The sequence below is a fragment of the Ylistrum balloti genome, unplaced genomic scaffold (assembly GCF_031769215.1).
Source record: "Ylistrum balloti isolate Yb309-2 unplaced genomic scaffold, AGI_CSIRO_Ybal_v1 Utg369626, whole genome shotgun sequence".
NCBI lineage: Eukaryota > Metazoa > Mollusca > Bivalvia > Pectinida > Pectinidae > Ylistrum > Ylistrum balloti.
The window spans coordinates 26260-41494 of NW_026781894.1; the positions used below are offsets into that span (position 1 = coordinate 26260).

Consider the following 15235-nt stretch of genomic DNA (forward strand, 5'->3'; position numbering starts at 1 on the left):
ACACCTAGAGTTGTGTTGTATGTAGGACAGTTGTGAGACTGTCCCCAGACAACACCTAGAGTTGTGTTGTATGTAGGACAGTTGTGAGACTGTCCCCAGTCAACACCTAGAGTTGTGTTGTATGTAGGACAGTTGTAAGACTGTCCCCAGACAACACCTAGAGTTGTGTTGTATGTAGGACAGTTGTTAGTCTGTCCCCAGACAACACCTAGAGCTGTGCTGTATGTAGGATAGTTGTGAGACTGTCCTTAGACAACACCTAGAGTTGTGTTGTATGCAGGACAGTTGTGAGACTGTCCCTAGACAACACCTAGAGCTGTGCTTTATATAGGGCAGTTGCGAGACTGTCCTTGGACAACACCTAGAGTTGTGTTGTATGCAGGATAGTTGTGAGACTGTCCCCTGACAACACCTAGAGTTGTGTTGTATGTAGGACAGTTGTGAGACTGTCCCCAGACAACACCTAGAGTTGTGCTGTATGCAGGATAGTTGTGAGACTGTCCCCTGACAACACCTAGAGTTGTGTTGTATGTAGGACAGTTGTGAGACTGTCCCCTGACAACACTTAGAGTTGAGTTGTATGTAGGACAGTTGTGAGACTGCCCCCAGACAACACCTAGAGTTGTGTTGTATGTAGGACAGTTGTGAGACTGTCCCCAGACAACACCTAGAGTTGTGTTGTACGTAGGACGGTTGTTAGTCTGTCCCCAGACAACACCTAGAGCTGTGCTTTATATTGGGCAGTTGCGAGATCGTCTCGAGATAAAGCTCAGGTCTGTCCTGTAAATAGCACGGTCCGAGGATAATGGGATAATGACATATCAACAATGCCAAAAACATTGAGAAAACAACAACACTACTGGTATATTAGAAGCCCCAATTAATGATAGACAAAATCATTCACCATCTTGACGATGACAAAGTGATCTCATCACTTGTAGAATGATGATTATGATGGTAATCATTCTATCAGCCTCAGCTTTGCTAACTTTATTATCACCATCTCATCACCCTTAGGTGGTGAAAGAATTTCTTTTTTTAAATATTTAGTATACTGACACCATCATTAAAGCAATGACTGAGCACAATATCAGACAATTTAAAATTTTAATGATAATTTTACATTGATCTATGTACATATTAAATTTTACATAAATATCACATTTGGAATATGCTGAAAATCCCAGTTAAACAGAACAGCTGGAATGTTCTGAAGTATTCAGGAATTCTGTATTTTGTACAATCAAAGCACATTGATATTAAAGATCTGCTCTGAGCTTCTAACTGCTCAGTTCAACAGCAATCACCTCCATAGGGCACTTATGGATTTTAAACAACATAGTCAGATTTCACAGCTGATGGTGATGATGGTAGTATTTGTAAATTCAAAGTTTTTGAGTCTTTTCCAGGAAATATGGTTAATCCACCTGTGGGTTGTTCTGGAAAAGGTACTCGGCCTGAAAATAGAAAATGTTCACACACATCAAACTTTACATCAGTTCAATTCCCTTTCAATATTCCATTTCTTTTTTTAAATACTACAAAATGTCAACTAAACAATAAAATCTACTCTGCCCATCATCATTTCAATTTTTTGTGCAGAAAGCCAAAATAAGTCACAGAATTTGAATATGGGACTAGAAAGCATCCCATTACTTAAACCCACAGTAATTATTATATAACATTCCAGTTTCAAACAGAGCTAAGTTGGTGATACATTTTTTTTTTTTTTTTTTTTTTTTATTCACTTATTTCTTTATTTCATTTTGTCAATTAAAATGCAAAGAGCTCACCAGGGCATCAATGGGGTCATCAGGTCGAGTCTTGCAGCAGTCAATAAGACCTTGTGTTAGGGTAGGCATCACATGTTTCATCAGGTAGTTCCTCAGAGGGATAGACTGAGCCTCTAGGAGTTCATACTCTTCTCGCTTCACCTCGTTTAATCGCTGAGTCTATGTAGGAGAACATGGCATGGAAAATCAGATTCTCAAACTTAAACAGACTTATTGGCAGGAACAAGAACAAATTTTCAATAGAACAAAATATCAAAAGATTACAAAGTTTACTCAAATGTCTGGGAGTATTTGATGTAACAAATATCATAATCAGTGCTATTCATTTTGAGTTCAGAAGCTGAAAACATTCCTTTAAGTAAAATGTAAAATTAGATATAACTCTCGATAAGAACAAGTAAGAACAAGTCTTATGATGGTTATGTGACAATTTTGAAATAAATACACTCAATGAACAGCGAATTTAACAAAAAAGAAAACAAACATAAATAATCATACTTAATTCAAACAAAACAGAATCTGAAATTAGAATTTAATATTTCCTTACCCATTCCTCTTGTCTCTGTTTACGAAGGGCACTCTCCTCTGCTTCCCTTCTTTCTCGTTCCTGTCTTTCCTCTGCCTCCTGTTTGAGACGGGCTTCCTCTTCCACTCTCTTCATCTCCTCCAACTCCTCTGCTGTGGGACCTGATTTGAAGAACAAAAAGTATTACTAACATTACAATCAATAGATCATTACTACAGAGTTTACAATATAAATACACACTGGTTGCTTAATTTGTCTACCTGTACAGCAACACTAATATTAGTCAACATGACACCGGTGTAAAACTAACAAATGCAAGGCAGTATATCTTTGATTAGACTTTGTGCATCTTCGGTAAACACTAACTTGACACAATTTTCAATTCGTACCCCAAATTGGCATTTACTGGAACATGCATTTCTGCCTCTGACAGTGAAGGTTTTACACATTTTAATTAATCAATATTTTTTCCATTGCTCATATACAATAGTATAATCTTTTTGAGAAGAAATCATAACTCAAGTTTATATACAGAAAAGCATACCAAAATGTTGTGTTTTCAATTGAAATTTTAACAGGTTCATACATTCAGAAAAACTTACTTCGCAATTGTTGTAAAAGTTTATACATATATATTACAAAAAAAAAAACTAACATTATACATCTTTCATCAGAAAACAAATTCAAATTTTTTGTTAAACCAAATCTTTCCAAATTGTGTATGAAGTGGAATTTTAATCATATTTACCATAATTTCGAGGAGCTCCAATGATCTTTTTAAGTTTCTCAACAGTGTCTTTCATCATATGTGAATCATCTTTGTTGACATCTACTTTCTCTGGATGAAATTCAATTTCATCAAAATAGTTGAGGACTGTTTCATCTTCATTATTGATAGATCTGTACTGGTCTAGTCGTCGGATGAGACCCTCTTCTGTGTTGTGTGTTCCGTGGACAACACTCTCTGGTAGGTTCATAACACGATTATGCAGAAAGTCGTCGGTTGCCTCAAGGTTAAACACAAACTCTGGCATCAACAATTTGTTATAACTTCCAGCCTTAGCTGCTTCCTCTGGTTCTTCATCATCCTCAGCTAATTAATAAAAATAAGAAAAACCAAAATTAAGATACGATTTCATCAGATCCACCTTCCATAATTTTAAATACATCCAACTAGGAAATATTACATACAGAAAAATATCTTTTTTTCTTTGCGTGAATAAAAGATCAAGAAAAAAACAATTATTTTTATTAAGACAGATATCACTCAATATTATCAATGCAATACATTTTTAATTTTAGACACTGGAAAAAAAAAAAAAAAGATGAAAATGTTCCGAAAACTAATTTAATTATGAAAGGAGGCTAGGGATAAACATTGTCTTCAATTACTCAAAAGTGAGTTTCTTTTTCCTACAACCAAACAAAAGTTGACAATATACCTCACCATCCACTTTATTAACAAATCCATACATAGGTAAATAATGCATTTATACCCAGAAAAAGGTATTGTTTATTATAAGAGTGTTACAGATAGAGTGGGCCAATGCACTTACAAGCAAACAGATCCTTGGCCTGTTCAATGGTTTTTGGGAACCCATCAAGGATGAAACCCTGGTTCTGACAGGACATTGAGAGAAGCTTGTCCTTGAAGAACTGGATGACATGTTGGTCTTCAAGTCTGCCAGTTGTCTGGTCCTTTCCTTCATTGATGCGATCAATAAGATCCTGGGCGTCTTGAGCCTTCCCATCATCATCCTCCTGATCCTCAGAATCTGCTCTCCTAGCTGTGGCAGTCTAAAGGCAATGATGAAGAATATCTTCTGAAGTTATTAGTGAATTCCAATTCTACTTAATATCTACTGATCACAACCTTTTTCACTTTTGCATGAGTGACACAAAATCTTCTCTGTTAACCAATTTTACTTTCATGTGTTCTTTTTAGCAATAAATTAATAATGGCTAAAATGTTCTTCACATGATTGCATTCCTTTTTTTCCAATTATTTTTTTTCATAAATTTCTATATAATACCATATCAAGTCAAAGTTTTTAGCCTCATAAAGCCAAATTCTAATTGGAAATTTTGATTTCAGGAAAACGATTACTGTTGTGCACGAGTATTTACTTGTGAACAAAATTCTTAGTTTTTGTGCCCGACATTGCTGATTATCACAAGAGGAACAGTAATATATGATACATACCAAATTATCCATTGCCTCATCAACAACATCTTTGATCTTGATATGATGAAGTTTGTAAAATTCACAAAGCTGTTGAACTACTGTGGACTTTCCAGATGCTGGTGGTCCAAGTACACACACTCGCAACGGCTGAAAAAAAAATTGATGATCATGATTTTAAGGCGGAAGAGAATCTTTTCACTCAAAACTAAAAGATATCATTTTTTTTCCGAATGTTAAAAAGAAACCTTAAACACTTCTTTTGGTATTAAATTACCTGCAATCTGCGTGAATCTTTGTATTCCTTGATGATTTGTTGGATATTTTCCACAAGACCAGTCTCTGCTGCCCAGTTTACCCTCATGTTCTCCTTCACATTGACTGCGTCCATTCTCAAGTTCACCAGCAGCTGATCAAAGTCTGATTGCTGTAACCAGACACAGAGATTTGAAACTACGTTATCAGACACATCCTTTTCATATTTACCAACGGATCAGAATTACCAAAATGGTAAGAATCCAACATTACCTTGTAGCAATTTTTTGAAAATGCTTTTGTAGGAAAGTTCTAAGAATCATCTCTCTTGTCTTTCGTACATTGAATTGACAGAAAATTAAAAACAAAAAATAAATCACTAAAGAAAAGAGAATCATTTTGACATAAATAAAGGCAATTTTCTACAGTATGGTATGAAAACAAACCTCTCCTTCATATACATTATGAATTTAAATAAATAATCTCAACATTTGTAGTATATATATCTTACCTCAATATCTTTGCTAAGTAAAGCTTCTTCTTTTGTAATCATCTTCACTTTCCCAGTGCCCAAGTTCTGGCTCACAGCCTAGTATACAAAAAAAAAAAAAAAAATAAAAATCATAAACAGACATATTACTTCTAATACTACCTCTGAATGCCTGCATTATGAATTTTATATGATGTAAACAGGGGTTAGGAAGAGTGCACGGCATCCTTAACCAATAATTAAAATACTGATATTTTACACAGATAGGCTGATGATGATCCACAGAACAAATTAACAACTGTCTGATGACAATGCTACTTATAAATCTTCAATGCTGCAATAACTCTTGATTTGTTGATGATCAATATTAAACTATTTTCCTTTTTTAAAATTTTTTTTTCAACTCTGAAGTTTTCAAATAAGAGTTAAAAGAAATGCTTATAACACCATTTTAAAAATATCACCATGAAGTAGTTAGTTTTAACCATTTACCTTGACAATCTCCTCCAGCGTATTTTGTGCATCATCCTTGGCGATCAGGTAGCGCACCTTTGGCCTGCTGTCTGCTATGTTCTGTATAACTCTGTAAATATTTGTACACTTATAGTGTTATTGACAAGTTAGATGGAATAGAATCAAAACTGAAACAGGGAACCTATTCATTCACAACTAGTTGGAAATACAAAGACCCTTAACTTACCATACATTTTATATTATTGAAAGAAACACAAAACATATCAATCTGACAAGCAGTGATCTTGTTACACACTTTTGGTAAAATTGATACGCTACATCTACAGAATCTTAATAACCCAACGAAATATATTGTATGAAGATAAAGTATTACCCTGCCAAGTCTTTGATGTGGATGGTAGGTATGACATTTTGTCCATTTCCAAAACAGAGAAGTTGTGGAGCGTTGTGCCAGGCAGACTGAAACGAGGAAAATAAACCCAGTTGAACTTTGATCAATTCTCCTAAACTGTACATATTGCCTTGTCATTCAAGTAATTCAAATTATAATTCAAGAAGTTTCAAGGTCAATAATTTATGAGAAATCAAATCATATCTTATTCATCATTCATAATTAATTAAAATAAAGTTAATCCAACCATGACAGAGTTGACACATTCTCTAGTCAATGATATTGAGATAAGAGGCTTTTTCAGTGCAAAATTGTCTAAACCATTAAAAGTTACAATTGTACAGTGAGATTCCACTAAAATTGATGTTGAAAATGACAGATCAAAGGCAGTAATTCATTTTTTCTATATGACCTGCCTCCTCCATCACACATGTAGTACAAAATATCATTTCTTTTTTTCTTTGGAATACACATCTATTTCTTAAATCAAACTAATGATAGTAACCAACCTTGAACAGATAGTGAAAGATGTTTTCCTCAGCTCCATATGTCAAACCTGAAGCCACGACATAGGTAACAAGCTTGGCTTTGTTCTGTAAAATGAAAATCATCAATCATTCTTTATAGTATAATCTTCACTTTATATAAAAAAAAAAAAAAACTAAAGAAAAAAGAAATATCATTTCAAAATTACCAAAAGCTACGATTTCAAAAATATGCAATGTTGATTTTATCTATTTATATATTCATCTATTTATCTATTTATTTATTTATTTATCTATTTATTTATTTATTTATTGCAGGAGCAGCATAAAAACATAAATATCACAAACTTTCAGCAAATTAAAATGCAAATTAGTAACTTTTTTGGAAGAATTTCATGTGGATTGACAAAGAGGGACAAGTTTTGTTAGTAAGAGAACTCATATCCTACCGTCTTTCCCATCTTGATGACAGTTTTTTCAGCACTGATGTGTTCCTTGTTGTTCGGATGAGGCTTCCTCCGTCTGTAGTCATCCTCTGTAAAGGGGATTTCTGGATCATCCTAAAGTCAAGCAAAAAAAAAATGACATTTTATGTTTATAACTGGCAATTAATAAGGAAAGGAAGACTTGATTTTTAGAATACACCGTTAAAGTAGATGATGTTGATGATGGTTTCTTGTCTCCATGACTATTCCTGTTGCCGAGCGTCACACTGTTAAATAGTCAAATACTCATTTAATCATTGTACTATTTGTCAGTATATCTCACTAGTGTATTCTACAAAGCAGTCCTTTTTACAAATCAGATACATATTCAACAGAACCTCGGTCCTTTACATGAATGTAATATCTATCAAATTCAAATCAGTGAAATAACCATTTTACAGAAACAGGCAAAATCATCAAAATATCTTTCTGATCGATAAGAATTTCAGATTATGTAACTGACTATAGGTCACTACTCTAGCAACATACAAGTACATAGGTCAAACTAGGAATGGTTCTAAATCAATTTTTTCCCATTTCCGATAAGATGAAGAGTTTTTACCAAGTCATAAATTACCAGAAAAGTTTGTATCTTGGTGCTTCTGAAATGAAGTTACCATTTCTCAAAGTTATTGCCAAATTTCCTTGACAAAATATATCATTCATAAATTATTGGAAAGTTCACCTTATATAGTGAACCACAAGTTGTTATAAAAGGCTGGAGATCATCTTCACAAATTTTCAATTTCAAATTGAAATTTATTCAGTTAGTGATAACTGTCAATTTTTGTCAAACTCTACATATATACCTCCTATATATGACAAACTAGGAAGTTATGGAACATGAAACACTGTACATGCAGTTACAGCACTATCCAGTAGAGCTGTATAATGTTTGGGATATAGATATATGTATATATAAATCTGAGTATACAAATGTACACAGAACAATACATTAAGCAATTAATTAGCACAACATGTAGACATTGCCCAATTACACTATCACCTCCTCCCATTATAAACTATATGTCTGGTATAAAATAGTACCTCATCACCAATCTGAAATAGGAAAAGATGGCTGCTGAAGATTTAAAGGAATGGTTGACTTCAAACTAAGGAAAAGGACATATAAGTCTAGTAGATATCCTGATCAGTACAAATTTAAATAGGAGGTCATATACTAATTGCATTCAATTTTTGTATTGGATTTATGCTGGAATATATACTGTTCTATGGCATTGTCATAAGGTAACCTTACCAAAGTCAGGTAAGTATTATCAGCTTATGAACTGCCAATGGCATAGGAATATTACAATTAAACACAGTGAGGTTGCCTTGCCTTATCAGATCAAGAAAAACCTGAAAATGATAAATATGAGCATTGGAATACTTTTAGTTGGCATTCATATTGTCTATGAATGCCAACTGAATCAAGGCATATTCCATATGAAAAACAATCACTCCTCACGGAATTTACACTTATCCTGTTTACATTCATAAGAGCAAGAATGCCAACAGAAAACATTTTAATGCTTCAATATCTCATTATACTGTCACCACATAATCAAATTTCTACAGGGGAAAAATGTAAATTGAAATCTTAACAATCAGAGAAAGATTTTTACTCATAACATAGAACCACCATTTTTTCAAATACAATTACAGACAAACCTGTCTGTAAGACACATGTATAAATAAATACCAGTCAATAAATGTCACTTGGTTTTTGAAATGACTGACAGTAACAGAACGGTCATTAAAGGTGATCTGCCTATGAAAGCTGTTTGACCTTCCCCCATCCCAGAGTGGTTTTTACAACATGGACTGTACGCACTGTTGATACTCGATCATTCTAATGATTCCACAATGTAAATTTAATAATTATTTTTTTACATTATGGATCATGCAAACTTTACCATATTTGGACATTATACTTACAGGATCTAGGGGTTTGCTTTTGGCCCAGGTCATCACAGATGAGATCAAAATAAACATCTTGGGCTTTTCAATTTTATCAAGGTCAGAGTGAATTTCTGGAATCATAGAAAAAATATCATGAACATTTTTATTTCATAGAATCATGAAAATGATACTCTTTTTATGTATTTATTATAACAATTATGATAAATCTTGTGTCAAAAACCATAGAAACACTTAACCAAGAGAAAACAAGTGACAAGTTAATGTGTGTGGTCACTTCTGGTGATCAAGCATTAAGATTCTGGAGGTAATAATTTTTGAGATTTAGATAAATCAACAATTTTTGTATGTGACCAACACTAGACCTCCATCGACATATTTACACTTACAATCAGAATTTGATAAATTCACACGTATTATACATTTGTCTGGCAATAACATCCAAATAAACTAAATCCACTCATTGAGCGAGAACTTGATGTAAATTGACCATTATACACAGAAATATTGTATTTATTGTCAAGAGTGGTCACCAGACCAAACTGATATACTTGTATTTGTGTCGATTCCTACCTGACACCGCCCACACTGCCTCATCAATCTGGTCTGGGTCCTCAGTGATGTCATACACCAACACATCACACTCAACAAGGTGTTCATAAAGCTGGTCTTTGTTTTCAAACTAGAATTAAAAATGAGTCAAAATTAATACTGATATTTTCAACAACTGACATTCTGATTTTTATAGATATGTTATACTCATGTTGTTGTATATTTGGTTAATTTTCTATCAACTGTATCTTTCCCATTCCATGAATCTTTTAATTAAATTACTTGGTTTTGTTTTATTTATTCAGTTGATACAAATACATGATATATGGTCGCCATGCCGTAGGTCATATAAGAATGTTTTCTATACAAGAAATGTCAACATGTATGCATGATATTACAGTATTACAGAAAAACGACATTGCAACTACATGTGGTTAAAATTGGTCCACATACATGTAGGACCTGTATTTTTTTAAACCCACAAGATGTTTTACACATTACCCAAATCTGATGGATATATTTACCAATTAAAAGTCGTCCATGCCTCAAGCATAAAGAAACATCTATAAGCAATCTATAAAGAAATCATGATAAATATACATTTGTAAGTATATTACCTGAATTATTTCCTTGGCAAAGTCTGGTTTTGGAGCTTCCCTATCCTTGAGGGTTCCAACAATTTCATAGCATCCCTCCTTGTTAAACAATGCTAAAGAACTGCTCGTTGACCTAGCATCATCTTCTTCTTCTGGTTCCTCAAGTGATGCACCAACTACACACCGGGACAGATACTGAAAATGTATGATAATTAGTTTTTCCATGAGAATTTACAGAACATTACTTAAGATGAGACAAGAACATTTGTTTAAATGTATGCCTGATCAGAAAGACAGATAGTTGTCACGTTACATTATGATTAATGTATGTTGTTATCTATTAATTTAGACATACAAAACGTACATTATATAAACTTTGCAAATAAATCGTGGATATTATCGTGACAGGACTATTATTAAGAGCTCTACATTTTAAAATACGTTTATTTTTTAATAATTGTTGTTAACGATCCTATAGTCGTGGTATTTTCATACCATTATAACTTTATAAGACTTGGTGATAAACAATGTACGGTGGTATACAATGAACCTTGAAAAATCACCGTTATTCTAAAGACAGCAGGGAAAATGTTATACGGTATCTTTGTTGCCTCTCTATGTGTTTCTCTAGATGACTCAATAAGACATGCTGCTGTAAAATGACAATTCATACGGGGTTGCTTAGTAGGAAAATAAAAATAAAGTATGTCTACGGGAGACAGATATTGGAAGCTTTCATATGCATGCCATATTGAACTTCTATGCAAAAACCATTAAATGTCCCATCAAACAGGTATTTCTTAATAAATGTCACTTACCTTTCCTATATTCTTTCCTTGGTATTGATCTAAATGGTTAACAAAGATGCGTTTACTTTTCGGTTTCTCCATGTCGTCAGCCATATTGACGGTGTAGCTATGTTACCATTGACGACAACAAGGGGAATAACTCCAGGTTGTTTATATGCGAAGACCATAGGTTGCACAACGTAGACGAAAAACAAAACTTTTCTTTGATTCGGCGACACTATTTTTAAGTGTTTCTATGCATCTTCTGAATCATACGTCAATATTTTCTAACTGAATGAAACTGTTTATTGATTAAAGAATATGTTGGAATCGAAGTAAAATTTACTATACCCAAATATACATAATATTTAAATCAAACTGAAACATATATTGTGTTTATCATCAAGTAAATCAAAACAAAATTCGTCACAACACCAAACACAATTATTTCAAATAGAATAATGCAATTAATCCTATTTATTTTGTGCACTTTTAAGTAATTAAAAGTACTATTTAAACGTGAATGACAGCCTATTGCTGCAATATCTTGATCACGACAGCATTTATGTATTGTTGAAAGCTCTTATCTTACCTGGATTATCTAAATATTTTTACAGAAAAATTAAAAACTAAAAAAAAAATAAATATATAAAGGTGAAAGTAATCTTGCCTTAAAAAGAATGAAACAAAAAAGTATTTTACACACTTCTTCTCAATTTTAAGTAATAGTTATTTCAATACTGTTTAAGGTAACCTGATAGCAACATGTATTTGTAAAACTCAAAATAGCATATTACATTTCTCTGCAGTGTGACTAACTAGCTGTAAAGGTTTCTTTTATTTATTTATCAAATATTTTTTTTTCTAGGCGATGTTTTAATATTTTGAAAATGTTGAGGCTGTGACTCGTGCGAAACTGAGGGGTGGTGCATTGATGGGGTAATTCGGTTACATATTGCTACAAAACAACTACTTATCTAGAACTATTCAACAGATATAAACCATATTTAGTTGGAAGCAGATGATGGTAATTCAAACATATATGAACAAACAGGATTTGAACAGCTTATTATCATCAGATACCTCTGAGGTGGGGTTAAAATAGTTATTACTTTCCTTTTATCACGCTTAAGTTTTTTTCTACTGGTGTTAAGCATTGTCAAGTAATATTGTTTAAAAAATTTCAGCTGATAACCAATTCTGATGGAATGTCCTTTTTTATGTTATCATTTTTTTTATCAATATTTAAATATCAAGCACAATATGAAAATGCAACATAATAAAAATAAAAAGCAACAAGTGTGTGTTTCAACAGTATTGTCTGTTGAACAGCAGAATTACCATACATGCAGATATCAATTTAGTCAAACAAATGTATAAATAAATCTAAAAAGTGAAACACTCTGTGTCAACCCTAGAGAGCTCCTAGCTGAATTTTATGTAAGATAATACATGTCTATAAGTGTATATGTATCCTGAATAATTGAGTTGAGAGTTGTTTAATTAAGTTTTAATGGACACTAAGTAATTCTTTTACTGTTATCATGTAGTCTACAGAACTCTGGAACTCCGCTGATCCATAACACACCTTTAAAAAATAACTAACGTAATTGTCTCTTCAGTCATTATGACATTTTATTTTGATTGGCTAAAATTATAACAATCACAACTGACATTATTGACTTTACATAAATACATGTTTATTATTCTTTTGAAAGTATAAAAAAAATTAACTGATATTTTCCATCTTTATTTTGTTTGTGTCTCATAATTCCTCAATGAAAAGTTCTTAAAATGGTAGACAAATCACTTGTGCCTAAGTAGACCAGATATGTATACAATGTATATACATATCTCAGTAGATCAAAGGAAAAATGGCATGATCAAATTCCCAAGACAGAACCATGCTAACTGCCATTATTGACTTGTATGGCCTGAACAATACCATGGTTTCTGTGATCTTACATTTTAGTCTCTAACCTTCACTTCTTAATTAAACAAGAGGTCCAATGGGCCAGATTGCTCATCTGATATTAAATCCTTTTACAAATACATTTACCCCTCACATCAGTTAAGTAAAAAAAATATTTTGATGTTCTATAAAGTTTTTTATACTGGACTGAATCGTTCGGACAATTTATTTATTTTTTTTAAATATCAGTCTGCACTTACTGATATGATAAATGTTGATACAATTTTAACCGTATCAAAAAATAACTTATTTATTCATATTCTAATACATACATTGAAAATATCTATTTCCTTTACTACAATTTGATTATTTCATTTATTGCCTGTTTTCTTTACTCAGAAAAAGCCGACCAAAACAATTTCACTTTTGTATTCGAGCAGACTTATGCTTACATCTTTCTTGTCAATGACCTAGTTTGTGTATGTTCTTGTTCTATTATCAATGAATCATGTTTTTGTTATATGTATGTTTTGTGTATTATATGGTGATACAACATTAAGTATAATTTGGACCAGTCTCACATCAACCAACTTCAAATACTAGCATCTTATTTACACAAATGGCTAAACGTTATTCATCTAACACCAATGATGTCATATAGGTTCATTCCTGAAAGACAGAAATGACAGCCATGACCTAAGATTCAATAAAAATCAAGCTCCTTTCATTTTTGAAAATTTCAGCTGATTTCACTCAAGGAATTTACCAGCCTCCCTGCCTTAGAATACAGGTGAAGGTCACTTTGATTCATAAACTTGTTTGAGCTTTACCCCAGTATCTCTTTTGCAAAATATCATGATTCTTGATACGACATCAATCAGAAAAAGTTTTTCATATTACTAAGCCCTTATGACCTTGAATATAGGTCAAGGTTGTTTCTTTAACAAACTTAGTAAGGCTTCATCCTAGGAATCTGCTAGCCAAACTTGATTGTTCTTGGCCACACTTAACCATTGAGAAGAACAATGCACCACAAAATAAACTCACTAAGTCCTTTTGGCCATGTAAGCTGAAATCAGTTTTTAGATCATATCTCTTTGGTGGTGGTCTTGTAAACAAACAAGGATTTAACTTCAGAGTAACATCATGATCAGTTTTAAATAATCAATCTCATTTTCTTACATACTAACTCCAATCACTAACCATCACTGCTGTTTTATCAATAATTTTATGCAACATTTTTGTGTTGTTGCATTAAAACATAATGTACTTACCACAAATGGCTGTGAGTTTGACACCATAATATCATATAACAAACGGCATTTCATTACCTTAATTGCTGTTGTAGATGAGATTTATTCAGAAACAGAAAACAGAATAGTGGAAGCTGAAGCAAGTCAATAACAACATTGGGAAATCTATTTATCTACTCACTGTACTTTTGTATCTGTTTTTACAGCCTTTTGGCCTCTCAGCAGAAAAATGGACTGTTAGATTATAAATCCTATTCCAATACAGATATGAATATTCATTTTTATAATTCTCTCCCCTGATGGATGATCAAAGGTTTTAGTATCCCTAACTTATTGCACACAGAAATTTGTATTGTGACAAAAGTTTGTGAACAGATGAGAGATTCTCACATGCAGCAAAATACTTGGTGGTAAATTTGCTATGGAAGAAACGAGGCATCACATACAAACTTTTTTAATCCCTGTCTGATACGATGTATAAAAAATAACGCAAAGCATTATTGTTTTTAATCATACCAAACAATGTATTGAAAAGGAGAAAATGTACTAGAATATTATAGCTTGATGCCTGTACAATGTTTTGAGTATGAACTGGTCTGAAAAAACTTAACTTTGTGATAAGGCCTTCTGTTTCCATGGTAACAGAAAAAGTATTTAAATGAAGAACTTCTCCGTAGCAAAAGATGCTTCTAGCTTAATAAGTGTAAAAAGTTTTGAAGAATTATTTTGAATGGTTTCAGAGCACTGATCCAGATGGACTAAAATTTGTGATGAGGGTTATCTATTTGCTTGGTAACAGAAAATAAACTAATGCACCAACCTAAAATACATAGAAAGTTCTGTGGTGTTGAATGTAGCCTGAAATGGAAAGTCAACACAAATTTTGTGTTTTCTGACTTTGTTTCCTTGGTAACTAAAAAAAAATCAAAAATGAAATGTTGTCAACAGCAAAAGGCACAAATAGGGCACTAACTTAATATATACAGAAAGTTTTGTGAGTTGAAAGGTTTTGAAGTTATAGCCTGGAAAAACTCTCAAATGGATGGAGAGGAGGACAGACTCATGCACACATGCATGCATGGAGCCCAAATTGATATCCCCTCCAAACGTGTTTTGCATGGCATAATTAAAGA

The 15235-nt window shown here is 32.7% G+C and overlaps 1 protein-coding gene across 1 annotated transcript in view; it reads right to left on the reverse strand.

Moving 5' to 3' along the window:
- Positions 1-1093: 1093 nt before the first annotated feature.
- Positions 1094-15235, reverse strand: part of LOC132551193 (adenylate kinase 7-like) — a 33294-nt gene continuing 19152 nt past the window's right edge. The window contains exons 18-32 of the mRNA XM_060215304.1: positions 10171-10344; positions 9575-9683; positions 9020-9114; positions 7046-7156; positions 6621-6704; positions 6094-6179; positions 5739-5829; positions 5268-5345; positions 4779-4928; positions 4523-4651; positions 3876-4116; positions 3068-3412; positions 2341-2480; positions 1794-1952; positions 1094-1457 (exon numbers count right to left, since the gene is read on the reverse strand). Coding sequence (XP_060071287.1) covers positions 1419-1457; positions 1794-1952; positions 2341-2480; positions 3068-3412; positions 3876-4116; positions 4523-4651; positions 4779-4928; positions 5268-5345; positions 5739-5829; positions 6094-6179; positions 6621-6704; positions 7046-7156; positions 9020-9114; positions 9575-9683; positions 10171-10344 — 2031 coding nt within the window. The 3' untranslated portion in view covers positions 1094-1418. The remainder of the gene's footprint in view (positions 1458-1793; positions 1953-2340; positions 2481-3067; positions 3413-3875; positions 4117-4522; positions 4652-4778; positions 4929-5267; positions 5346-5738; positions 5830-6093; positions 6180-6620; positions 6705-7045; positions 7157-9019; positions 9115-9574; positions 9684-10170; positions 10345-15235) is intronic.